The sequence below is a fragment of the Nycticebus coucang genome, chromosome X (genome assembly GCF_027406575.1).
Source record: "Nycticebus coucang isolate mNycCou1 chromosome X, mNycCou1.pri, whole genome shotgun sequence".
Taxonomy (NCBI): domain Eukaryota; kingdom Metazoa; phylum Chordata; class Mammalia; order Primates; family Lorisidae; genus Nycticebus; species Nycticebus coucang.
Genome location: NC_069804.1, coordinates 54,778,088 through 54,803,971, shown reverse-complemented (window position 1 = coordinate 54,803,971; position 25,884 = coordinate 54,778,088). Strand labels below are relative to the sequence as shown.

Below are 25,884 nucleotides of genomic sequence, written 5' to 3'. Positions count from 1 at the left end.
CCATGTTTGAACCTGTCCGCCTCAGTGTATGTGGCCGGCGCCCTACCCACTGAGCACAGGTGCCACCCCTCTGTGTAGGGAAAAATGACATCCAGCATAATTCTTTTGCCAGGTGGAATTGCGATAAATGGATTTAATCTCTATTTTTGGATGTTGTCCTGCCTTTGGAGTCCATTTTTCTGAAACCCTTGATCATTTGGGATATTTTGGCAGATCTTTATTTCAGAGTAAAGTGAGGAACAGATAAATAATTCACAAATAATAGGATTCTAGTCTGAAGCAAATAGGTAGCTAGCTTTCAGCTTTAAGTAGAGAGGTGGGCTGCAGCCAAATATTAATTCTACTTGAGCCAAATGTGAGGAGTTGTTTTCATCCAAGGCTTTTTACTTGAGCCCCTGTCAATAATAGGTGAAGGGACCATAGAGCTGACCAGCTTGGGACTGATGAGTCTTGAGTTGTTGCAAAAGAACAAAAATTATGTTAAAAAATAAAAATAAAAGAGGTTTGAACAACATATCTGTACATGGAATATACAGGTCATATCCACTCCTATTCCCCAAAAATGACCCCTGGGGTCAGTTTCTGGTGTTTCTTTTCAGACACTTCTCTGTGTTTATATAGTGTGTGCATGTGTACACACGTCACACATGCAGCAGGTCAGTATAACTGACTCCCACTTGCTTTTCTCTTCCTATAGCTGTCCTGTAGAGGGCACTCCCCACCACTGCAAGTACACACAGGTCCCACTCATTCGGTAGCATGTCCTGTGTGTGCTCTGTGCTTTAGCATGATCTCCTATCAGTCATAGGCTATAAATGGACATTTACTAGTTTTTCCTGGTTGTTTACTCCTAGTAGCCTTGTGTGCACAGCTCTGTGTACATGTGTAAGTGCTAGAATTAGAAGTAGAATTGCTGGGTGTATAAGGGTTGTCCAGAGAAATAAAACCAATATATGATTTATTACAAGGAATTAGATCATGCAGTTATGAGTCCCATGATCTGCAATCTGCAAGCTGGACACCCAGGACAGCCAGTTGTATAGTTCTGAGAACAAAAGGGCTGATAGTGTAAGTCCCAGTCAAAGGTGGAGGACTGATATCTCAGTTCAAGTAGTCAGGCAGAGAGCAAATGCCACCTTCCTCCATCTTTTTGTTCTATTCAGACCCTCAATGGATTGAGGAATGACCACTGACATTGGGGAGAGCAGTATGCTTTACTCAGACCACCATTTCAAATGCTAACCTTGTTTAGAAACATCCTCACAGATACACAGAACAGGTCATCCTACCCACTTGATGATGAAAATCCTCCTCTGTTGAGGTCACCCTTTCGTGAGCATTCACATTGGGGACAAATATATTCATGTTTTGTTTTTTTTTTTTTTTTTTTTGTCCACTCAGAGGTCTGTCCACATCCCTCTTCCCCATGTGTCTTTTGCAACTATGTTTCTTCCAAGTCCCTGACCATCCAATGAAACCATTGGCTACAGCCTATGAACTGGTATAGAATTACACATCTGACCTCTTTCCTTCTGAGCAAAATGCACAACCAGGCACACTGCTTGAAGTTCTGCCCACTGGAGAGATTTCCCTTCACCACTGTCCTTCAGTGATGTCCCAAAAGGGGGCTGTAGCGCTGCAGCCCTCCACTTCTGGGTAGTACCTGCATACCATACAGAACCATCTGTCTCCAGGCCCGAGTCTTCTCTTCCTCCATCACTTGGTCATGGGGACCCCCCCCTCCATGAGGCCAGAGGTGAAGGCTGGGAGGGAGGAGGCCATGCAGCAATAGTGGCTTCGTGGGCATTTGGGCTACTTCCTCGTGTAACTTGTGTCTTCAAGGCCCTCTGAGGCCTGATCACACACTACCACTTCCTCTGAGGTACTGAATGCTGCTGTGCATGCCCAGCCTTATGGCTTGGTGGCTCAGATAACACCCAGTGCATGATGGGCAGCTCAGGTTGCACGGTAACTTTGTGACCCATGGTTGAGCTACTAAGGCCCAGTACCAGGCCAAGAGCTGTCTCTAAAGGGGAGTAGTTATCTGTAGAGCATGGCAGGGCTTTGCTCCAAATTCCTAAGGGCCTGTGCTGTGATTAACCTATAAGGGTCTGCTGAAGGCTCCACATACCATCCCTGTCTGCTCCTGACACTTCAAGCACCATTGGATCTTCTGGATCAAATGGCCCAAGTGGCAGAGCAGCTTGCACAGCAGCCTGGACCTGTTGCAGAACCATCTCCTGTTCTGAGGCCCACTCAGAATTAGCTGTTTTTTAGGTAATTCAGCAAATGAGCCAGAGTGACAACCCAAATGAGGAACACGTTGCCTCAAAAATTTAAAGAGGCCCACTAGGCACTGTGCCTCCTTTTTGGTTGTAGGAGGAGCCAGATGCAGCAACTTATCTTTTACTTTAAGAACTATGGTGGCATGCATCACACCACTATATTCCTACACATTTCACTGGCTGGGTGCGGTGGGCTCACACCTATAATCTTAGTACTTTGGGAGGCTGAGGTGGGAGGATTGCTTGAGCTCAGGAGTTCAGAGACCAGCCTGAGCAAGAGTGAGATCCTGTCTCTACTAAAAATAGGAACATTAGCCAGGCATTGTGGTGGGTGCTTGCAGTCCCAGTCACTCAGGAGGATGAGGCAGGAGGATCGCTTGAATCCAGGAGTTTGAGGTTGCTGTGAGGTAGGCTGATGCCACAGCACTCTAGCCCTAACGAATGCAATTCTGTCTAAAAAAAAAAAAAAAAAAAGGCTCAGCACCTGTAGCTGAGAGGCTAGGGTGCCAGCCACATACATCAGAGCTGGTGGGTTTGAACCTAGCCTGGGTCTGCCAAACAACAATGATAACTACAACCAAACACTAGCTGGGTGTTGTGGCAGGCGCCTGTAGTCCCAGCTACTTGGGAGGCTGAGGCAAGAGAATCGCTTAAGCCCAAGAGTTGGAGGTTGCCGTGAGCTGTGATGCCATAGCACTCTACTGAGGACAACATAGTGAGACTCTATCTCAAAAAGAAAAAGAAAAAAAGAAATTCAGACCTAAAAATTTCACTGAAGCAGAAGATCTCTGAATTTTTTTTTTTTTTAGATCTCTGAATTTTTGTTGGATTTATTTTCCACCATCTGACATGCAAACATCTTACCAATAAGTCTGGAGTAGCTGCCACTTCTTGCTCTTTAAATCTAATCAGTATAACATTATGAATGTCATGGACCAGTGTGATATCCTTCAAAAGGTCCCTGTGAACTAAATTCTGATGTAGAGCTAGAGAGTTGATTGATACACCTCTGAGGCAGGACAGTGATGATGTAGAGCTGGTTTTGCAGGTCGAGAGCAAACTGCTTCTGGTGGGCCTTATGGAGAAGGATGGAGAGAAAGGCATTGTTGGACCAATAGCTGCATACCAGGTACCAGGGGATGTGCTGGTTTACTCAGGCGATGAAACCACATCCAGTACAATAGCTACAATTGGAGTCACCACCTGGTTAAGTTTATGTTAAGCTTAAATCACCACCTGGTTAATCCACTGTCATTTTGCAAGATCCATCTGTCTCTTGCACTGGCCAAATAGGAGAGTTTGAATTGGGTGCGATGAGGATCACCACTCCAGCATCCTTCAAGTCCTTGGTGGTGGCACTAATCTCTCCAGTCCCTCCAGAGATAGGGCAAGTTCTCTTTGTTCTGTATCACATCCAGTGAGTGCTCTGTGCTGTAACATGAACCCCCATCATTTATTTCACTCTGCAATAAATGGACATTTACAAGCTTTTTCTGATCTGTTCCTACTAGCTCTGTACACATTGCTCTGTGCATATATGTGAGTGTTAGAGTTAGAAGTGGAATTGCTGGATCTAGAGGTTCCTTCATTTAACAAACACCTAATGAGCACATACTGTTCTACACACTGGGGAGACCATCAGGAAATAAGGCAGAAAAATGTTTCTGTCCACATGAGCTGGAATTCTAGCTGGGGACAGGGAAGAAAGTGTCCAATTTTTATTTCTGTAGATGCTTCACAAGGTCCTAGAAGGTTTTAGCCCATCAGTGACGTGTTTACTGACTTCCTCCCCACTGCTCCCTGTGGGCTGGAGGAGGTTGACTTCCTTGGCCTTTGCTCTGTACACGCTCAGCAGGGTCTGATGCTGGGACAGCCCATTTGGGGATGTGCATGTTTGTATGTGTATCCATGTACATGTGGTGGGGGGGAGATGGAAATGAAATGGTTCATTGGAGAGACTGAGGGGAAGGGAAGTAGGAATAGAAGAGAGCACTTAATGGTGTTGGAGGGAGTTAGGTAAAATATGATCCACTGAATTGGGGCATGAAGAGCTCCTCACAGATTATACCACAAAGGGTGTGCAGGAGAGGTGGTGATGAGGAATCTAATACTGTCTTGGAAGATATTGTTGTGCAGCTGTTGTTGTGGCTACTCCTGGGATCACACAGACTGTTGGTAGGCACCCTTGCAGGTATAAAGACAGGGGTGTGGATAATTCTTGAGTCACACAGAGTGGAGCATGGATACTCCCGGGGTCACGCAGATAGGGGTGTGCACTGCTGTGGTAACACACATAGGAGTGTGGACACCACATAAGGCACCATGCACTATGGTGCAGACAGCCTTTGGTTACTCAGATGGGAGTTTGAACATTCCAGAAGTCACACACCCTGTGGAGTGGACACTCTTGTTATCACATACACTGGAGAATGCACACTTTTGGGGTCACGGGGGGGGATGAAGACATTTCTGGAGTCATATTGACTAGGATGTCAACACTCTTTTAGGCCAACAAACTGGGTGTGAGTAGTCTTGGGGTCACAGTGATTGGGATGTGGACATTCCCAGGATCAAAAAGATCTGTATGCGGACACTTCTAGGATCACACAGACAGGAGAGTGGACACTCCTGAGTCATCTAGACTGGATAGTGGACATTCTTAGGATCACATATACCAGGATGTAGAAATCCCAGGGGTCAGATAGTCTGAGGTGTGACTATCCTGGGCTCACACACAGATTGGAGTGTGAAAGCTCTTGGGATCTCAGACTGGAATGTGGGCAGCCCAGGAGTGAGGCAGAGGAGGATGTGGGCACTCTCGGGCTCAGACAGCCTAAGATGGAGGCAACTGTGAGGTCAACCTGTGTGTTCTAGATAGATGTGGGGTCACAAAGATGGGGACATGAATACCTCTGGAGTCAGACTGGCAAGTGGACAGACTTGGGGTCACATAGATAGAGGAATTAACATTCTAAGGCTCACCCAACTGGAAAGTGGACACTCCCAAGGTCACACAGAGGGGGTTTGGGACACTCTTAATGTTAAACACACTAAAGAATGGACCCTCCTAAAGTCACATACATTGTGGATGGGACACTCTTTTTTTGTGTGTGTGTGTTTTTTTTTGGCTGAGACTGGGTTTGAACACACCACCTCCAGCATATGGGACTGGTGCCCTATCCCTTTGAGCCACAGGTGCCGCCCAGATGGGACACTTTTTTTTTTTTTTTTGACCTTTTTTACATTCAGACATGAACATTTAATTGTTTCTATGGTAGGAATTCTTCAAAAATCCAAACAGAATTATTTGTTAAGCCAATCTCAGAAAATAATCAGCAGCCTTTTTAAAATACCAAATGATTGGACTTTCCACAGTTACTGTTTAAAATATATACATACATATATATATATATAAAGGAATTTATAGAGAAACTAGAAATTTTAAGGAATTTTTAAAAACCCAAAGTGAAGCATCATTAAATGTAATTAAAATGAATTCTATAAGTAAAGCCCACAAATACATTTCTGTAATAGCCACTTAAAGGCAAATTCGAATACCACCAAATCACACAATCAGACTATATATGAATAACATCCACAATATAAATAAAAATCCAACCCCAGCATTAGCCCAGGGGTAGGTATTCCTCTTGAGGAAGCCAGAATTCCTCTTTAGCCACCTGTTGGCTAATGGTCATCTGAAATCTACCCAAGTCCTTACCTTGGCTTACCACCTTGTCCTCACCAGGAATGCCTGGAGCATTGCCCAAGGGCACAATGCTGATTAGACTAGAAGCTAGGGTGGGGTACACTTCCTTTAAGCCATGACACCAATTCAGAGGAATGGGGTGTTTTACACTGCACAGCATAGACATCCAGCACAGCAGGAGGCAATGCTGGACAAAGGAGGGAGAGAGGTACAAAGGCCAGATGTGTCTGGAAAGACCTAGAAAAGACTTTCAGTATCACTCACTGGGAGACATATACTTCTCTCCCTCCTGACTGTCTGGATACAGACAGCTGAGAAAGAGCCATGCTAATTCACCCAAGTCCTTGCTGAGTAGCTGGACAACATGTCATCAGTCTAATTACACACTCTGCTCTAACTGACCAATACCACCCGTATTTCTCATTGGTTAGATTATGTGGCAATCTAACAGTGTCCATCCCACAGCGTCCAACTGCTCTCCAGCTGTGTGCGGCAATAAGCAGCAAGCCCGCCATCTTTAACAATACGGCAAGTCCTCCAAGATTGTACCAAAAAGAAACCATCCAGGACATCTAGGTGACATAAAACATGATATTCACATGACAGCATCTGCCATACTGTCCCTGAAGCAAAATACAACCAGGAAAGCACACGGAAAAAACGTGGACCCACCACGTTTTACAATGTGGCAAGAACTTAAGCCACCATCTTAAGTCACTATATGACTGCACACGTCTACTCCACGCTATGCACCGGAACAAAGCCTCACCCATCATGATGTGGCCTTCCTGCCACTTGAACACTGCGGCAGAAGTGGATCCGCCATTTTGGACAATCTAACAAAGCATATCCTGCCATCCTGAGCAATGCTGCAATGTCAAAATCGCCATTTTAAGCTCTGCGCATAACTTCTGGAACTCTGGTTTTCACCTGTCCCCTGGTACTGGTAAGACGATCTTGTTTTTCTGCCTCTGGATACAATTCTAACAAACACTAAACAAGTTCATTCAAACACCTTTAGCTCATGGAGCAAACGTGACTGCCTCTATCGTCCATCTTGCTTCCCTAGCTTATATTTAGCACAAACCACTACCCTAAGCTGATTTATGTGGCAAGTAAGATGGCGGCCACTTTTCTTCCAGAACGTGAAGAGTGCCTTAGTGTAACCGCAGAATCCTTGCCCTGTCAAAGCCGTAAGTACATTCACACACCACCAAATTATCAGCAAAAAAAAAAAAAAGCATAGCTATTCTAGATAGTGCGACGACCCACAAAACCAACACTTTTTCATCCATATAGAGCCCCAATGGACGATGGGAAAAAAAAAAAGAATCAAAGCAGGTGTCCGCAGCCCTGATGGGCCAGAAAAAGAAATTAAAGCAGGTATCCAAGGCCCCGATGGGCAAGGAAAAACAATAATAAAAGCAGGTATCCGAAGCCCCGATGGGCCAAAAACCAAGTATTTTTTAAAAGCGTATATCCGTTGCCCAGATGAACCAGAGAAGGGTAGGGGAGTGGACACAGCAGGTATCCGATGCCCCGATGGGCTAACGAAAAAAATAAAACACAAAATCTGGTATCCGCTGCCCCGATGGGCATATTTTAAAAAAAGGATTAAAAGGCAGGTATCCACAGCCCCGTTGGGCAAAGAAAAAAACAATAATAAAACCAGGTATCCCCAGCCCCTATGGGCAAACATAGAAAAGGGGGTGGGGGAGAGGGTACTATACCATCAAAATAGCAGGTGTCAACCAAAAGTCATTCCGAAGCAAAATTTCTTGAAAATTGCCTAAAATATAACAAATAACTTGAAAAACATGGAGGTGTCAGGAATTGCTAGGAGAAAGTAAAAAGGTTTCAAAATATGTTTTGGAATTTTGGTGATTGTTTTAAAGAAATATGCCATGAAGAGGGTTGGGGTGCTCCAGAAAGAGCAGTAAGTGCAGAGAGATCTTCAGTCTGGAAGCTTCTGTCCTCCGGAGAAGAAATATATCTGTACACTCTTAATCTTACACAGACTGGGGTGTGGACACTCCTGGGGTCAGAGTTACTAAGGTGGGGACAGTCCTGTGGTCACCTAGGCTGTGTTATGGACACTCCTTCAGTCTGTTATAGGGGAGTAGACATTCCTGTGGTCACAGAAATGATGAGTTGGCATCCCTGGGTTCAGAGACTGAAGTGTGGACACTCCTGTGGTCACATAGAATAGTTCATGGACAGGCCTTGGTATAAGGACTTGGGGATGAATACTGCTAAGGTCATAGAAACCACAGTGTGGGCAGCCCTTGGGTTACACATTCTGGGATGGGGATGTGAATTCTCCACACAGACTGAATGTGGACATCCCTGGGATCTCATAAATGGGGTACAATCCTGGGATCACACAGAAATGGCAGCAGACTGTCATGGAGTCCCACACACTTGGGAGTCCTGGGGTCACTCACACGGGGGTTTGAACACTGACATATGCTGGGGTGTTAACCTTCTTGGGTCACACAGACTGGGACGCTACTGGTGTGTCACAGTTTTCAGGGTAGACATTCCTGCGATTACACATACTAGTGTGTGGACACAACTATAGTCACAAAGATTAGAGTTTGGACACTTCTAGAGTCACACACCCTGGGATGGGAACATCCTCTGGCATTGCACACGAGTATGCACACTCACGATGTTGCATAGATTGGTAAGTGGGCACTCCTGGGATCACACCATCTGCCCATTTAGGAGATAGTCCATCAAATCACAGTTTTTGAATGGAAGAATCACATTTGTGTTTGCTCTGATCTCATGATGGCTCCATGCCATCATTCAGAGAGCCTTTTTTTTTTTTTAGAGATATAGTCTCACTTTGTCATCCTCAGTAGAGTGCCGTGGCATCACACAGCTCACAGCAACCTCCAGCTCTTAGGCTTAGGGGATTCTCTTGCCTCAGCCTCCCAAGTAGCTGAGACTACAGGCACCCGCCACAATGCCCGGCTATTTTTTGTTGCAGTTTGGCCAGGGCCAGGTTTGAACCCGCCACCCTTGGTATATGGGGCTGGCGCCCTACTTACTGAGCCACAGGCACCGCCCTCAGAGAGCCTTTTAAAAGTTGCTAATGTTAATTTTGCAGATACGAAACCAAACCGAGCCTTTCCTGGTTCTCCCTTTTAACTCAAGGTTAATGGATATTTTATTTAGGACTATCAGCTTCTCTCTGCCTCCTATGTTAAGACATCCAAAGAGCCAGGGACAACAAATTTGGTCCTCCCAAAGGTGCCCACTATTCTCCAATTTTCTTGACAGAAAATAGCAAAATTCCACTTGGTCACACAAGATGAGGAAGGCTAGAAAAGCACATTTCAAACATCCCCAAAGGACCTCATGGGTGGAAAGCCAACATCTTAGACCAAGCCTCCTCAGTACACTCTATTACAAAACCAGGGTGAATTGCCCAAGAACAGTCCCAAAGTTTCTGTGAAATTCGCAAAGGATGTTCCCATCCCAAATGGGACCCTGCACATCTTCTGCAGCATGGGTGGAAAGCACAGGGACAGCAACAAATGTCTTTGTTTTTATTATTATTATTTTTTATTAAATCATAACTTTGTACATTGATGCATTTATGGAGTTCAGTGTACTGCTATCCAATGTGAAATGCTTACATTGAACTAAGTAACACATCTATCATAATTATACTCATTTCTTAATAGTTTTGAAATGTACCATTGCATCATGCACATTAGGTGACAAATGTCTTTGTCTTGGCTCAAAGCAGCGGGTCTGTGGGGCCCAGACCCTGGGGCCCTAAGCGACTGCAGTGGAGTAAGCAAGGGGGATCCTTCATTTTCACTGTTTTGTGAAACCTCTTGGAAACCTGAGGTAAGGTGAGGTGAAGACCAAGAGAAGACTGGGGACCTGTGGGGCTTGGAAGACATTGTGTGAAGAGTGGCTGTTGCTCTGGAGGGCTTTTGAGCAGAAGAGTGGCCTGGTCTGACTTGTGTCATAGGCTGCTGTGTGGAAGAGATTGCAGGTGGGCAGGGTCAGAAGCAGGGAAACCAGCGAGGACCCCTTTGCAATAATTTAGGCCAAGCTGGTGGTGGCTGAAGGGAGTTGTAAGACATGGTCATATCCCAGAAATGGGAGTTGTGGGAGATGGATGGATGGAGGGAAAGGAGTCAAAAAAAAACTCCTAGGGCTGGGGCTGGAAGATCTGGATGATGCCATTGTCCCCAAGATGGTGAGGACAGGGAATTTGAACTGAATTCCCTCTAACCCCCCATCCTAAGGTACAACGTAAACTTGATGCTTTGGCTTCAAGTCTCTCCCTCCTGTAAATTCTATCTAGAAAGATAAGATCTGTTCACCTATCCATCCAATCATTTATTCATTCATTTATTTGTATCATTTAACAGTCATTAGTATCCACCAGGTGGCAAACATGACAGGCACAGTAGATATGAGGGTTAATTAGACTCACACCTTGCACTCAAGAAACTCATTCTTGGGTGAGGATTGAGACATCAGCCATCCTCACACATCTATTCAATCACTCAGTCATTTAATCACTCAACAAATGTTTATTAGAACTTAATTTCTGGCAAGCAGGCATTGTGGGTAGGGCTAGAGGTAGTTTGATTTTGCCCTTAAGAAAATCCTGGGCTGGGAATAGTGGCTCACGCATGTAAGCCCAGCATTTGGAAAGCCGAAGCAGGTGGATTGCCTGAGCTCAGGGGCTCGAGACCAGCCTGAGCCAGAGCGATACGGCGTCTCTAAAAATAGCTGGGCGTTGTGGTGGGTGCCTGTAGTCCCAGCTACTTGGGAGGCTGAGGCAAGAGAATTGCTTAAGCCCAAGGTTGCTGTTAGCTGTGACACCACAACACTCTACCAATGGCTACAAAGTAAGACTCTGTCTCAAAAAAAAAAAAAAGAGAAAAAGAAAGAAAGAAAGATAGAAGGAAAAGAAAATCCTAGTCCAGACCGGGCACTGTGGCTCATGCCTGTAATCCTAGCACTCTGGTGGCCAAGGCAGGTGGGTTGCTTGAACTCAGGAGTTCAAGACCAGCCTGAGCAAGACTGAGGCCCTATCTCTACTAAAATTAAGAAACACTAGATTGGCGTTGTGGCAGGCGCCTGTCATCCTAGCTACTTGGGACAATAAGGCAGGAAAATTGCTTGAATCCAGGAGTTTGAGGTTGCTGTGAGCTATGATGCCATAGGACTCTACCCAGGGTGACAGAGTGAGACTCCATCTCAAAAAAAAATAATAATGAAAAAGAAAAAGAAAAAGAAAACCCTAGGCCAATTGGAAGGCCTGTGGTTAGTCATCCTTACTTATTCATTCATTCATTGGTTCACTGAAGAGTCACCAACATGCAGCCTGTGCCAGGGTCTGCGAGAGAACCCGGAACACCTGTTGGATGACCCAACAGTGGGCTCTGGTGAGTGTCTCCAAGCAGCAAGTTCTCCCTCAGCAGGCCTGGCCTCCCCATTAGGATTCCATCTGCTGCTCTCACCATGTGAGCAAGTTGCCAAAGTTCATTGTACCATTTCCCCACAGCATGCTAGGGACTAACTCTGATTTTATCTTCCTACAGAAAACCATGAGCCCATGTATTCGAGTGACCACCATCACAGACATCTGCCCAGGCCCCATCTGATCTTTCTTGACACCTGCAGGTCCCAGACCCCAAGATGTGCCCACTCTGGAGGCTCCTCATCCTCCTTGGATTACTGGCCTTGCCCTCAACACTGAACAAGCAGCCACAGCCTGGCCTGGCCAAAGCCCACATAGACAGCAAACCTACCCTGGCCAGAAGTAAGCTAAGCCCCAAGCTCTGCCTGATGTCCACAGGGTGGGTGGGAAAGCATCATCTGGACCCTACCACTCACCTGCTGAGTGACTTCAGGCCAGTCATTTAGACTCTTCCTTTTTTTCTTAGACCTTAAGTACAGAAAATTGAGTTTGGATTGATTATATGCTAATTATATTAGATTATCATTAGGTGACCCCTCTTGTATTTGATTTTATGTTATTTTCCTCCTTTATCCCTTATCTTCATTTCCATGTCCTTGCTGCCTGGGCAGGCACAGCCGTGCATTTAATGTATGTATTTAAATATGCCTAGATCCTTGTGCATATGGTGTTGTGATTTATGTAATTGTATTGCCATATATATCTCACTCTGTTTTTTACTGTTTTCACTGGACACTATGCTGTGGACATCCATGTTGTTTCAGCTGGTGTAGAGAGGTCAACAGGATTCATCCACCTCAGTTTATTTGGCTTTTCCCCTAGGGAAAGACACTTAGGTTGTCACTAACTCCACTATTATATCAGCTACACTGAGATGAGCATCCTTGTATGTGTTCCTGTTAGAACCTGTGGGAGAATATATCTAGCATATACCCAGGAGGATATAAACTCAATTTAACTAAGGTTGCCAGAATTCTCTTTCAGAATGGCTGTGCTGGTTTATACTTACTCTAATAATAAATGAGTCTCCCCATGTTCCCCAACACTGGAAAATATTCATCTGTATCAGTCTGCCAGGGCTGTCATCACAAGATACCACAGATTGGGTGGCTTAAGTAACAGACACTTATTTCTCACAGTTGTGGAGGCTGGAAGTCCAAGATCAAGGCGCCAATAGGGTTGCTTTCTGGTGAGGTCTCTCTCGCTGGCTTGCAGATGGCCACCTTCTTGATTTATCTTCACATGGCCTTTTCTCTGTCCAGAGAAAGAGATCTCTGGTGTCTCTTCTTCTTATAAGGACATTAGTTCTATAAGAAGTCTCAGTTTAGGGCCCCACCCTCATTCAACCTTAATTACCTTCTAAAGGCCCTATCTCCAAATATGGGGAGGGAAGAACACACCTCTGTCTACAACACCATCTTTATGATTTTTTGCCAGTTTCATGTGTAGTTGAGTGATCTCTAATTGTTTTAACTTGTCTTTATCTGATTAGTGGGATGGTCGAACACCATAAATTTGTTAACCATTCTGACTTCTTTGAATTTCCTGATCTTTTGCCATTTTTCTATTTGCTTGCTTACCTGTTTTATCAATCCTCTTTGATTTGAGGAGCTATTGATGTATTCTTGTTAGATTTAAACATTGCTAATATTTCTCCCAAACTGTCTTCTATTAATTGTACATTCTTCATTGAATAGGAGTATTTTCAAAGTCATCAATATTTTATCTTATGCTTTGTGTTTGGAAAGTCTTAAGACATTGTCCCTATCCCAAATACATTATATATTGTTTTTATTCTAATAGTTTTATAGTTTTACCTTTCACGTAGAGAATTTTAACCCATCTGGAGGCCACATTTGTGTATGTCTATATGTGTAAGGAAGAGATTCAACTTCGCTTTTCTCCATATAATGAATCAGTTTCCCCAACACATCTACTAAATTGTCAAATTCCTAAACATGGTCAAATTCACTTCAGGGCTCTCTAGGATGTCTCTGTATATCTGTTTCTACATTGATAACATAATATTTTATTTTTTTTATTTAAATTTTTTTTTGAGACAGAGTTTCACTCTGTCACCCTGGGTAGAGTACCCTGGCATCATAGCTCACAGCAACCTCAAACTTTTGTGCTGAAGCAATCCTCTTGTCTCAGCCTCCCAAGTAGCTGAGACTATAGGCACCTATCACAACACCTGGCTAGTTTTTCTATTTTCAGAACAGACACGGTCTCACTTTGCTCAGGCTGGTCTTGAACTACTGAGCTTAGGTGATCCACCCATCTTGGCCTCCCAGAGTGCTAGGATTACAGCCGTGAACCACCTCGCCCAGCCAACATAGTATTTTAAATACTACATCTTTGCAGAATGGTATTTTATCTGACAGACCTTTATTCTTCTAAATGAATTTTAGAGTGTGCTGAGTTCCTTAAAAGTATTACCTGGAAATTTGATTTGAGTTACACTGAATTTGTTTAATTTAGAGAAAGATGATATTTTTGCAATGTTAGACTACCCAATTATAAACTTTTCTTTCAATTTATTCAGATTTTACTATATATCCCATAATAGAATTTTAAAGTCTTACCAGTAACCTGACCATAATTTGTTACGTTGATTCCTAGAGAATCTATAGTTTTGCAACAGTAAATGCTATCTAATTTTCTATTATTCTTTTCTTTCTTTTTTGTGACAGAGTCTCACTTTGTCACCCTTGGTAGAGTGCCATGGTGTCATAGTTCACAGCAACCTCTTACTCTTGGGCTCAAGCCATCCTCTTGCCTCAGCCTCCCAAGTAGTTGGGACTATAGGCGCCTGCCACAACACCTGGCTATTTTTAGAGACGAGGTCTCACTCTGGCTCAGGCTGGTCTCCAACCCATGAGCTCAGGCAATCTACCCGCCTTGGCCTCCCAAGTGCTGGAATTACAGGTGTGAGCCACCATGCCTGGCCTATTATTATTTTCTGTAAGATATTTTTTTAGTATAACCACACTTGGGAAAATTAATTTAACAGTCAAAAGTCTTTCAGACCTCTTACAGTTCTAATAGTTTGATTTATTCTGTAAGATTTTCCATCTAGAGGATTATATCATATGTAAATAGCAACAGCATTATTTTTTTCTCTTCTGAGCTTTATCCTTTCTGTGCCTTTTTCTTATGTTACATCATAGACAGGACCTTCTCCAGGAAGGGAATGTATCTAGAATTCTCCATTATGTATGATATTTTCTGTAGGTTTTGGGAATATAGCTTTTATCAGATTAAGGCAGATCCTTATGTTCCTAATTTCATGAATTTTTCTTTTTTTTTTTTTTTTGTAGAGATAGAGTCTCATTGTACCACCCTCGGTAGAGTGCCGTGGCGTCACACGGCTCACAGCAACCTCCAGCTCTTGGGCGTGATTCTCTTGCCTCAGCCTCCAGAGCAGCTGGGACTACAGGCGCCCGCCACAACGCCCGGCTATTTTTTTGTTGCAGTTTGGCCGGGGCTGGGTTTGAACCCGCCACCCTCGGTATATGGGGCCGGCGCCCTACTCACTGAGCCACAGGCGCCGCCCTCATGAATTTTTCTTAATTGCAACTTAGTATTGGCATCTAAGGGCTAATCCTTAGGTTTGTCCTCTAATCTATTAAATGATAAATTATAGTAATAGATTTTCTGCCGTTGAACCATCCTAGCACTTCTCAAACATATTTTATAATATACTATTATATTTTATTGGATAATTTATTTAGGATTTTTTTTTTTTTTTTTTTTTGCAGTTTTCACCGGGGCTGGGTTTGAATTCACCATCTCTGATATATGGGGCCGGCGCCCTACTCCTTTGAGCCACAGGCGCCGCCCTATTTAGGATTTTTATATTTAAAGAAAATGCTTAACTTTCTTTTCTTGTACTGTCCTTGAGACTGAGACAAGTTATACTAGCCTCATAGAATGAATTTGACATCTTTCTCTTTTTCTATTTTTGTTAACAGTTTCTTTTTTATATTAATAAAAGTTTAGTAAATTTTTTCCATAAAACAATCTAGGTCAGAAGCTTTTAGGAAATGAGATCTTCAATCAAAAAATTTCTTGGGCGGAGCCTATGGCTCAGTCGGTAAGGCGCCGGCCCCATATACCGAGGGTGGCGGATTCAAACCCAGCCCCGGCCAAACTGCAACCAAAAAGTAGCCGGGTGTTGTGGCGGGTGCCTGTAGTCCCAGCTACTCGGGAGGCTGAGGCAGGAAGATCGCTTAAGCCCAGGAGTTGGAGGTTGCTGTGAGCTGTGTGAGGCCACAGCACTCTACCGAGGGCCATAAAGTGAGACTCTGTCTCTACAAAAAAAAAAAAAAAAAGAAATTTCTTAGAATTTTAAAATTTCTTTGATTATGGAGGTTTTCCATTTTCTTTCATCAAAACTTGGCATTTTATGTGGTTTGCCATAAATATATCCATTTCGTTTAGGTCATCAAATATATTGGTGCATAGTTGTGGGCCAAGGTAGCCTTACCTGTACAGTGTGCGAGTTAGACTGTTAGTTCATGAAGCTGCTTTTGGGATTAACCGAGGAAGTATGTGCAAAGTGCTTCTTCCACGATGAATATGTTTAATGCTATGATCAGTAACCGCTCCTCTAGAGTAAGTAACCCAGAGTTCTCAGTGCGGGACCTGATCTCAGGGGAGGCCAAGTCATTGAAATTTAAGTATCAGAGTGCTTAGCTACAAGTAACAGAAAGCTCAACTCAACTTAACTTACACAATAAAAATGTTATTTCATGTAACTAAAAGTCATATAGGACAAACTCCAGGTTTAGCCATTCAAGTACATTGCTCATTTCTGATAGGAGAAAGGAGCCTTCCCCTCGAATGTGGAACATAAGATCTGTTTAGTCTGATAGAACCAACTTGCCGTCAAATGCCATCACATGCCAACTTTGAACCTTAAAGAGTCACTGAGGGTGAGCCATACAATGATGGTTCAGATTATCAACAGCCTCTTCTGGACCAGGAATTGGAGAGAGTGTCTAAATCCAATCAGGATTCAGAAGGGGTGGGGGAGGATAGGATGGATGAATGGATGGATGCATGGGTGGATGGACAGACAGATGGGAAGTTGAGTAGATGGATGGGTGGATGGATGAATGGGAGGACGGACGGGAGGATGAATAATTTACATTTATTTTTTCCATATTTCTGCCTATATTTCTCTGCAACCAACATTTACTGTGATCTACATTCTGGTTGTTAGCTCTTTACTCCAGACTCAGAGATACGGTGCTAAGTGAACTTGCAACCAGAATATCCCCCTTTGAGCAGCTATTACCCGCAAGACCCTTTTCAGGTGTTTTTCTTTATTTCTCACATCAATCTTACAAAGCATAATTTCACAGGTGAAGAATGTGGATCTCAGCAAGGGAAGTGGTTACATGTACCAATCACTCAGCAGGTAGAGTTGTACTACCTTGCAATCCAGGTTTCCTAACTCTAACCCCCCACCTTTTTTTTCCAAGACACTATGTAATGTCACTGATCCTTTATCCATTTCCAGTTATTGCCCAGGGCCTCATAAAGTACAATGTAGAAAGCCGAATCCAGAACATCCACCTTTTGGACAGTCTAAATGCCCCAGGGCCACCTGCCCCAGTGGTGGGTTGGCTAATTGGTAGCAGGAAACTCCAGCAGAAGCAAGACATCAGGTGAGACCCCAAACCCCATCCCTGGCACTGGGACTCTTTATAGAGCTCTGGGTCAGAGGACAGAGCTGGGAGGATGGAGGTGTGAGGCCTGTAAATAGGGAAGGAAGGAAGATTGAAAGAGAGATGGTGAAAGGCCCAGTATAAGGATGTGTGAGGGCCCAACTATATGAATCATAATTGTGTGCAACTTTAGGGGCACTTTGGGACAGCTCACAGCCCAGGGCTCCTGCACCTGACTCTTGCCCTCAGTGCATCTGAAAAAGGATCCCATTCTATATCCCATTACCAGGATTTCCTTATAGCTGGGCCAGTCTTGTTTGTTAGCATGAGGCCTTACCTGTTCTGAGGTCCCCTTGTCTTTGTGGGGCTCTGGTCTTTTCCTCATATAGCATCAACATCACCAACTTTCAGCTGGACTATGGTGGGATCCAGATGTCTTTCCATAAGGAACGGATCTCTGCAAACATCTCGCTTGAATTTGACATTGACTTGAGACCGTGAGTTATACAGAAGCAGCATTTGGGAGGTACTGGTCCTCCTCTCCCAGAGCCTGAGAGCTGGGGGGAAATTTGGCAGCCTCGGAAACCCAGATCTTTCTGATCCCAACCTGAATTCAAATCCTGGCTTCCATACTCACTCTCTGTGTGACCTTGGGCAAGTCACTTCACTTCTTTGAGCCTAGGTTTCTTCAGCTGAAATATGGATGATAATCATTAGTCAGTGGAAGCAAGATATTTGCTCATTTAAACCTATGTGAGTTCACTACATTTGGCTTGATTAAAGAAAGAAAAGGAGAATCAGTGTAACCTTCTCATCAGCCTCTGCTCACCAGACTCCTGTTCAAACTATCTTTTCCCATCCACTGTTCCTAAGAAAAGGGAGGTTGCCCTGCAGCTCAATTCGAAAGATTTTTCTCTTTTCTTTTTATGAGACAGAGTCTTGCTCTGTCACCTGGGCTAGAGTGCTGAATCACAGTTCACTGCAACCTCAAACCCCTGGGCTTGAGCAATCCTCCTGTCTCAGCCTCTCAAACAGTTGTGACTACAGGCATGTGCCACCACACCTGGATAATTTTTCTATTTCTGGTAGAGACAGGGTCTCTCACTCTTGCTTAGGCTGGTCTTGAACTCCTGAGCTCAACTGATTCTCCTGCCTTAGCCTCCCAGAGTGCTAGGATTATAGGCGAGAGCCACTGTGCTGGCAGACATTTTTAAAATAAGAGATTAATTCTCAACGTTTGAATATCCAAAGCCTCCTAATCTGGTCTATTTGAGGGATTTTCTAAAATCACTCTTGGTAACAGTAGTTTTTCCCTTAATCACTGACTTCAGGGTTCAACTGGGCTAGGTTTGTTGAAATGACTCAGAGTGCCAGAGGAAACTCTGATGGGGACAGAGCCCATCTTTGCCCACACGGACAGCCACTCTTTGTGTTGGTTGCTTCCATCTCCTTCTATTCTTTCTTTACATCCTCACTCTCATCTTCAGGGCTTTAAATAACATCATAAACATGCACGTACACATGTACCTCATCGTGGTGTTCTGGCTGGAGAAAGACGAGTTTGGCCGAGGAGATCTGGTGATAGGCAAATGCCACACAGAGCCCAGCAGTGTCTTCGTGACCATCGTCACTGAGTAAGACCTCAGCTGCCCCCTCCTGTCCCAGGGCTGGGGCCCCTTCCTGGCCATTCTAAATGTAGAATGTAAATGTCTTAGTTGCCTTACTTTCCCACCATTTCCTAGATGAATTCAAATCAGTTCTCATCCTTCACCCAGGATCTGCTCCTTCTCCCGTGCTCCTATCTAGAGATGGCCCTGCCACCTTTCCAGAAGCCATATTCCTCATCCTCACTTCCCATGGCCCGTCATCACCAGTTCCCATCAACAAACTCCTCGCCACCCTCAGTTGCTCCCTTTTGCTCATCCCTATGACCACAGTCTCAGCTCCTATTCCACTATCTAGACCATTTCAGGGCCTCCCTACCAGCTTTCCCTGGCTCTGACCTCACCTCCTGCCCTCTATTCCCCACCCTGCAGCAGGAGTAACTTTCTAACACAGAAAGTTAAACCCCTGATCCAAAACCTCCAGTGGTTTCCAATGCCCCCTAGATAAATAGCAAACTCTCAAATGTCACCCCTGGCCCTACTTGTCCTCATTTCCGCCCAACTCTGCATCCCTCTTCCCTCCAGCCTCTCTGAAGGACCCACCCCTGCAGAGAGTTATATATTTGCACACCATTGTGCTTTTGCACATGCTGATCCCTTTGCCTGAAATGCCCTTCTTGCCTTCTCTGAAGCTCCTCCTCCTCATCAGTCATTCATTCATGTATTTCCCAATAATCTATTATATACATTACAAGACATAAAATTGAACTTTCATGAAGCTCCATAGAGCGGCTGACTAAAAGTCCTTTTCTAACCGTTGAGTCCCTTGAAGGCAAGATTTGTGCCTGATTTATCTCTGTGATTCCAGAATGCTGAAAGCAATTAAGATCTCAATGGAAGTCTGTTCATTTATTCTTCACATAAACCTCTTGTATAGGGCTGGGTGAGGATTTAAAAGTTGTGTAAGGTGTATTCATCCCATACTACCTGGTATTAATAGTTCCTGGATTTATCTGTTTTGTTCTATCACATCCATCTCTCTTTCTAGCATTCCACCAAAGATGAGGCATATGCTCTTCAGCCTCAAAGAGAAACTGAGAAAAATTATCCCACACCTGGTAGAAGGTCAGGTAAGGCTCAGAAAAATATTTGCTCCTTGAGCATCCTTGAGTCTGAGGTTCAGGGCATACATATTGGGAATTTAGCAAAGTATTTCAAACCTTTGTCTTTAGATCCTAAAAAAATCTCAATTAAAAATTTTAGTTTTCTGGCTTGATGCCTGTAGCTCAAGTGGCTAAGGCACCAGCCATATACACCAGAGCTGGTGGGTTCAAATCCAGCCCGGGCCTGCCAAAGAACAATGACAACTACAACCAAATAATAGCTGGGCATTCTGGTGGGCATCTGTGGTCCTAGCTACTTGGGAGGCTGAGGCAAGAGAATCACTTAAGCCCAGGAATTGGAAGTTGCTGTGAGCTGTGATGCCACGGCACTCTACCCAGGGTGAAAGCTTGAGGCTCTGTCTCAAAAAAAAAAATTAGTTTTCCATCAGTTTTGTGAGTGTATCCCTTGGGTAAGAGACTTAGCCTCTGTGAGCCTCTGTTCCACATCTGTAGAGTGGGAACCATTACAGTCCCTATTTCATGGAGTTACCATGAAGATTCAGGATAAAAGTGCTATGGATGGCATTTAGCAGGAAATTGACACTCAGTACAAGGGAGTTAAAGCTTCTAGCCACAGGGTCTCCAGTTTTCTTCTTCCAGTTCCTGGCCTTACTCTTCTTTCTGTGCTTGTGGCTCAGGTATGTCCTCTGATTTGTGAAATCCTTGGGCAGTTGGATGTGAAACTGTTGAAAAGCCTCATGAGTGAGTGTCTGGTCCATTCAAGGAAGACTCTTCAGAATTGGAAAGTGGCTAAAAGAGGCCACCCTTGGATCCCCTGGTGAGGCCTGCTGGTGTCTGCACATGCCGTGAAAATGCTTAAAGGTGATGAAATAGTGATGATCATTACTGCCCCCCCAAGAGAGCTGGGACAGCAGAAGGGGCCACCTACCAAGCAGGCTGTGCCTACCAAATCACCCAAACCTTCATGTTACCAGAAATTCTAGCTTCTTCCAAGATCACCACCCAATCCAGTACCCGAGACCTGAGACCACCTTCACTCCATTTGCAAATAAAATGTTACAGTCGCTTCATGGGGCTCACAGTCTAGCAAATGGAAGCCAATAAGAAGTGAATAATTAAATACCATTTGGAGGGCAGCGCCTTTGGCTCAGTGAGTAGGGCGCCGGCCCCATATGCCGAGGGTGGCGGGTTCAAATCCAGCCCCGGCCAAACTGCAACAACAACAACAAAAAAATACCATTTGGAAAGAGTTTTCATGTGAATGCTCCCAGCACTAGCCCTTGGTGGGCATGGGTCAATGAGAGTTTCCCTTCCCTGTGGACCTGGAGTTGGAACGGGGGACACATTGGTGACTGATGCTGTCTCTTCTCCTTACAGAACATGTTGCTTCCCATTAATCTGCTAACCATAAATTCAGCCAGGCTTCTGTATACCAGGCTTGAGGGTCTTCCATCTGCCTGCTGTTGATCGAAAGGAGATTGATGATCTTGGGACCATCTTATGATCTTGGGACCATAAGCCTCCTTCAGAGTGGAGCTTCAGCTGCCCTAAAAACCTTTTCTCCTAGGCCCTGTGGACATTCTATCCTCACTCACAATAAACTCTAGATCTGAAAGGTACACAGATCTCCCCCGTCTGGGCCCTCAGGTTTAGGTCCAGAAGTTAGACTTTACCTAATGATAAATATCATCCTGAGAATGAATATCCCTAGGTTTGCTCCTCAGCACAGAAATACTAGAGAAACTTCTCTTGGCCTGTGTTTTGCAGGCAGAGACCCAGCCCCGGCTTTGCTCTCAGCACAGGGAGGGTCCTGGTAGGAAGCCCCTTCCCTCCACTGTGGGAAGCAAAGGGCACTGCCTGTTTTTTGAGATTCATATGGAAACAACATTGACATTCCTAGTGTGGGAAAACAATCTTAAAATGATGGCAGTGTGTCCTTCCACTTGTTTCCTGATGCCTTCTTTACATGCCCCTATCAGGGCATGGAGCATGCAGCCTATGGTCTCAAAGAAGGACAATTCAGCAGAAGCAAAAAAAAAAAAAAGGCTTCCTGGGTTTTGGATAAAATTGTAGTGACAGGGAAAAAATGGGTGGTTGTCAGTGGCTAGGGTGAGGGCATGACTATAAAGGGGCTGCCTGAGGGTGCTTTGGGGGAGGATGGACCTGTTTTGTGTCACATTATGGCAGCTATGAAAAACTGTATGTCTTAAAATTCATAGAACCAAAAGAAAAAGTTGATTTACTGTGGGTTTTTTTTCCTATTTTTAAAGTTGGCGTTGTTAAATTTTAAAACTCAGGGAATAGGCCAGGCACAGTGGCTCAGCTTGTAATCCTAACACTCTGGGAGGCTGAGGCACATGGATTGCTTGAGGTCAGAAGTTCAAGAGAAGCTTGATCAAGAGAAAGACCCTTTCTCCACCAAGAATAGAAAAACTGGTCAGGCATGGTGGCACGTGCCTGTAGTCCCAGCTACTCAGGAGGCTGAGGCAAGAGGATTGCTTGAACCCAGGAGTTTGAGGTTGCTGTGAGCTATGATGCCATAGCACTCTATCCAGGGTGACAGAGAGAGACTCTATCTCAAAAACAACAACAACAAAAAAAAACTTGGAATAGGAGACTTTGAGAACAGCACATATATAATGAGGCTTTCTGCTCCCAAGATTTGAAAATTCCCCATGTTGGTTTGGTGGAGTGTGAGAGTCCAAGAGAAATTGAAAAGAGCAGAGTTCTGCTGGGTTGTGATAGTGTCTAGGGCCTTGGCTACTCCCCAGACAAAACTGGGCATGGGAGAAAAAGCAACAGCAGCCCCAAGCAGGTGTGTGGGTTTCAAGAAAAGAGGGCAGCTGGCCAAGTGTGATGGCTCACGCCTGTAATCCTAGCACTCTGGGAAGCTGAGGTGGGGGCCTGAGCTCAGGAGTTGGAGACTAGCCTGAGCAAGAGCTAGAATTTGTGTCTACTAAAAATAGAAAAAATATTAAAAAAATATATATATATAGTAATTGTTAGCTGGGGCTGGGTTTGAACCCACCACCTCCAGTATATAGGGCCGGTGCCCTACTCCTTTGAGCCACAGGCACTGCCCTAACAAGGTGTTTTGATGATTGCTTCTTGGCCTTTTGGCTAAGATCAAGTGTTTTGATGGGTGCCTGTTGTTCCAGTTACTCATGAGGCTGAGGCAGGAGGATCACTGAGCCCAGGAGTTTGAGGTTGCTGTAAGCTAGAGTGATACCACTGTACTCTAGCCTGGGCAACAGAGTGAGGCCCTGTCTCAAAAATAATAATAATAATAATAATAAAAGTGGGGAGAACGAAAACTGAAAATATACAGTGACCAGTGAGCATGGGGATGGCATCATTTTCCTCTCTCACTTCAAGGACTAAGGGAAAGGACTGGTGTGTAGATGTCCTGCCCAAGCCAACAGGGCATCCCTGGACATGTCACCTCACATTCTTAGCCTCCGTTACCCCTTGTAAAATAGGAGGACCCATTCCCACTTCACATAGGGCTGAAAAGATTTGTGTGATATTGTATGTGAAAAGTAATGCTGGGCTTGGCACACAGCAGGGGCTGTACCAGCCATTGACACTGTTTCCTTTGTTATCATACCCACTGACTTGTGTTCTAACTCTGCTGCATCCTCACTGAGTCTTTGGGCACTTGTCCCAACTTGGCCTTAGTTTCATCCTCTGTAAAGGATGATCAGTAGCCTCTTATACCAGTAACTGCCTTAGTCCTGAGCATGTCCTGGGGCACCAGCATCATCTGCAATTCTGCCCACAGCCCTCTGAGGTCAATTTAATAATCTCCAGTTTACAAATGGGAAAACTGAGGCACAGAGAGGCGCCTATGCTCACACACAGCCAGAGTGATACAGAGTGAAGAATCTAACTTAAACTCATCTAAATCCAAAGCCAAGGCTTTTCCAACCGCACCACTGTCCTTTTGTTCTACCTACTTGTGGGATCCCTTATAACACGGATGGCCTTTTATGTAAGCAAAAGAGCATAAGCTGCCGTTCTCAGTTATATCATTAATGTCACCAAGAACAATGTGATGTGATGGAAAGATCTAGCATGAAGTTTCCCATGAGACACTGAGAGAAAGAAGCTATAATGGAAAACTTGATCCTTATTTGTTGGTAAAGCCTGGGTCCTTGATAGGGTTGGATCAAAGTCATTTTCTAAAATTCCTACCCATCTAGGCACTTGCTCCCTGACTTGGAGACAGACAAACACACTCCTTGAATTTGATTCCCAAATGTACTATGTACTTTCCAGATAACTTGGGACAAGAGACTGTCTCCTTGTGATGGTTTCTCCATCTATAAAATGGAGGTTATAGTACCCACAGAGAAAGACTATTGGGAGGATTGGAAAAGATGTAAATTCTCTTGGCACTGTGGCTGGCTCAGAGAAGAAACTGACTCCCACCCTTTCTGTCTTCTCCCTAACTCTTGCTCCTCCATCCCCATGATAAACATTGGTGATTGACCTGCCATGGCAGGTCATGGCAGGATGAGTGATTACTAACCACCAATGTTTGTGCAAGACTTTCTTCAGTTGCCCATACATAGTCCATCCATCCACTGACCAATCTATCCATTCATTTGCTCACACTTTCTTCCATCTAACCACTTACTCTTCTATTCATCCACCCACATATCCATCTACCCACCCTTCCATCAATCCACAAAGTTAACCAATACAGAATAGCCACTTTCTTTGTAAGGCAGTGAGTTGGCATACAGGATGCAAATATGATGCAGACATTGGTCTCCATTCCTCCCCTCACAGACTGGAGGGGAGGGAAGGGCCATGGGTGTGTGTCAGATTTGGTCCAGGGTGGAAGTTAGGAGAAACTGGAGTGTTATTCAGAATCCATGTGGCTTTGACTGCAAGACTCCACTCCTATCTTTCCCATCTCAGGTGAGGGGCTCTACCTCTGGGATGAGTAAGGTTAGGTTAAAGATGGTTTCTGTTTGGGGCTAGAGGAGCTAATGTTTCTCCCTCAGTGTTGCTCCTTGGGCAGTATAAAGATCACTGATCCTCAGCTGCTGAAATATGTCTTTGTGCAGAACCGTGATGGCCATCGTCTTCATATCACCATCCCTCTCAGCATGAACCTCCATGTGAGTACCTGAATGGGTCTTAAGGGGGGATTGGAGAATGACTCACCAGGGGAGACTTTGATGACCATGGGCAGCCAAACTGGGCCTCCAACTTTGGCTTATTTGCTGCTATGCTGAGTGATCTTGAGTAACTTGGGAAACTCACTTAACCTCCGCAAGACTTGGTTTCTGCTACTGAAAAATGAAATTAGTACAACTGTGGGAAAGATGGAGTGAGGTGAGGCTGGCATTCCTGGCAAGAGGGAAAATTGCATTTGCTTTGTAATGTTGTGGGGCCAGCCATCTCTTCTCCAGGCCTCTGGTTGGAAGTCTGTTGGAGCTAGCTGTGAAATTAAACATCACTGCAGAAATCTCAGCTGTGAAAGATAAGCAGGAACAGATCCACCTGGTTCTTGGTGACTGCACCCACACCCCTAGCAGCTTGCAAATCTTCCTGCTTGATGGGTGAGGCCAGAGGGGTGGATTCTTCCTGCCCAGAGAAAATAGCGTGTGATGATGGATGGATGATTGGAAATATGAGATAATGGGAGAATGGATGAATGAGAGGATGGAAGGGTGATAAGATGGATAGGAGGGAGGAAGGGGGTTGAATTGATGGATGGATGGACAGATGAATAAATGGATGGTTAGTTAGATGGTTAGGTGGATGGAGGGAAGGATGAACACATAGATGTATGGACAGATACGGATAGATAAATACATGGGTAAATAGTCACTTACCCCTTCTTAGGCCAGGATGACCAATTTTATACTGGATTTGGCAACAAGAAATCAAAGTTGAAGCCTCACCTGTTACAGGCGGATGGGGAGAGATGGAGGGCTTCCTGTGTGAACTTGGGTAGTGGTGCTCCAATTTGATTCTCAGCTTATTTATCTAGAATATGGAATTACATTGGGGTT

General features: G+C 44.6%; 1 protein-coding gene across 1 annotated transcript; it reads left to right on the top strand.

The window, feature by feature from the left end:
* Nucleotides 1-11,670: 11,670 nt before the first annotated feature.
* Nucleotides 11,671-24,996, top strand: BPIFA3 (BPI fold containing family A member 3). The gene is made up of 7 exons (XM_053579011.1): nt 11,671-11,794; nt 16,980-17,127; nt 17,517-17,624; nt 18,615-18,761; nt 19,780-19,861; nt 20,533-20,672; nt 24,885-24,996. The coding sequence occupies exons 1-7, from the start codon at nt 11,671-11,673 to the stop codon at nt 24,994-24,996; spliced, it is 861 nt and encodes a 286-aa protein (XP_053434986.1).
* The last annotated feature ends 888 nt before the right edge of the window (nt 24,997-25,884 follow it).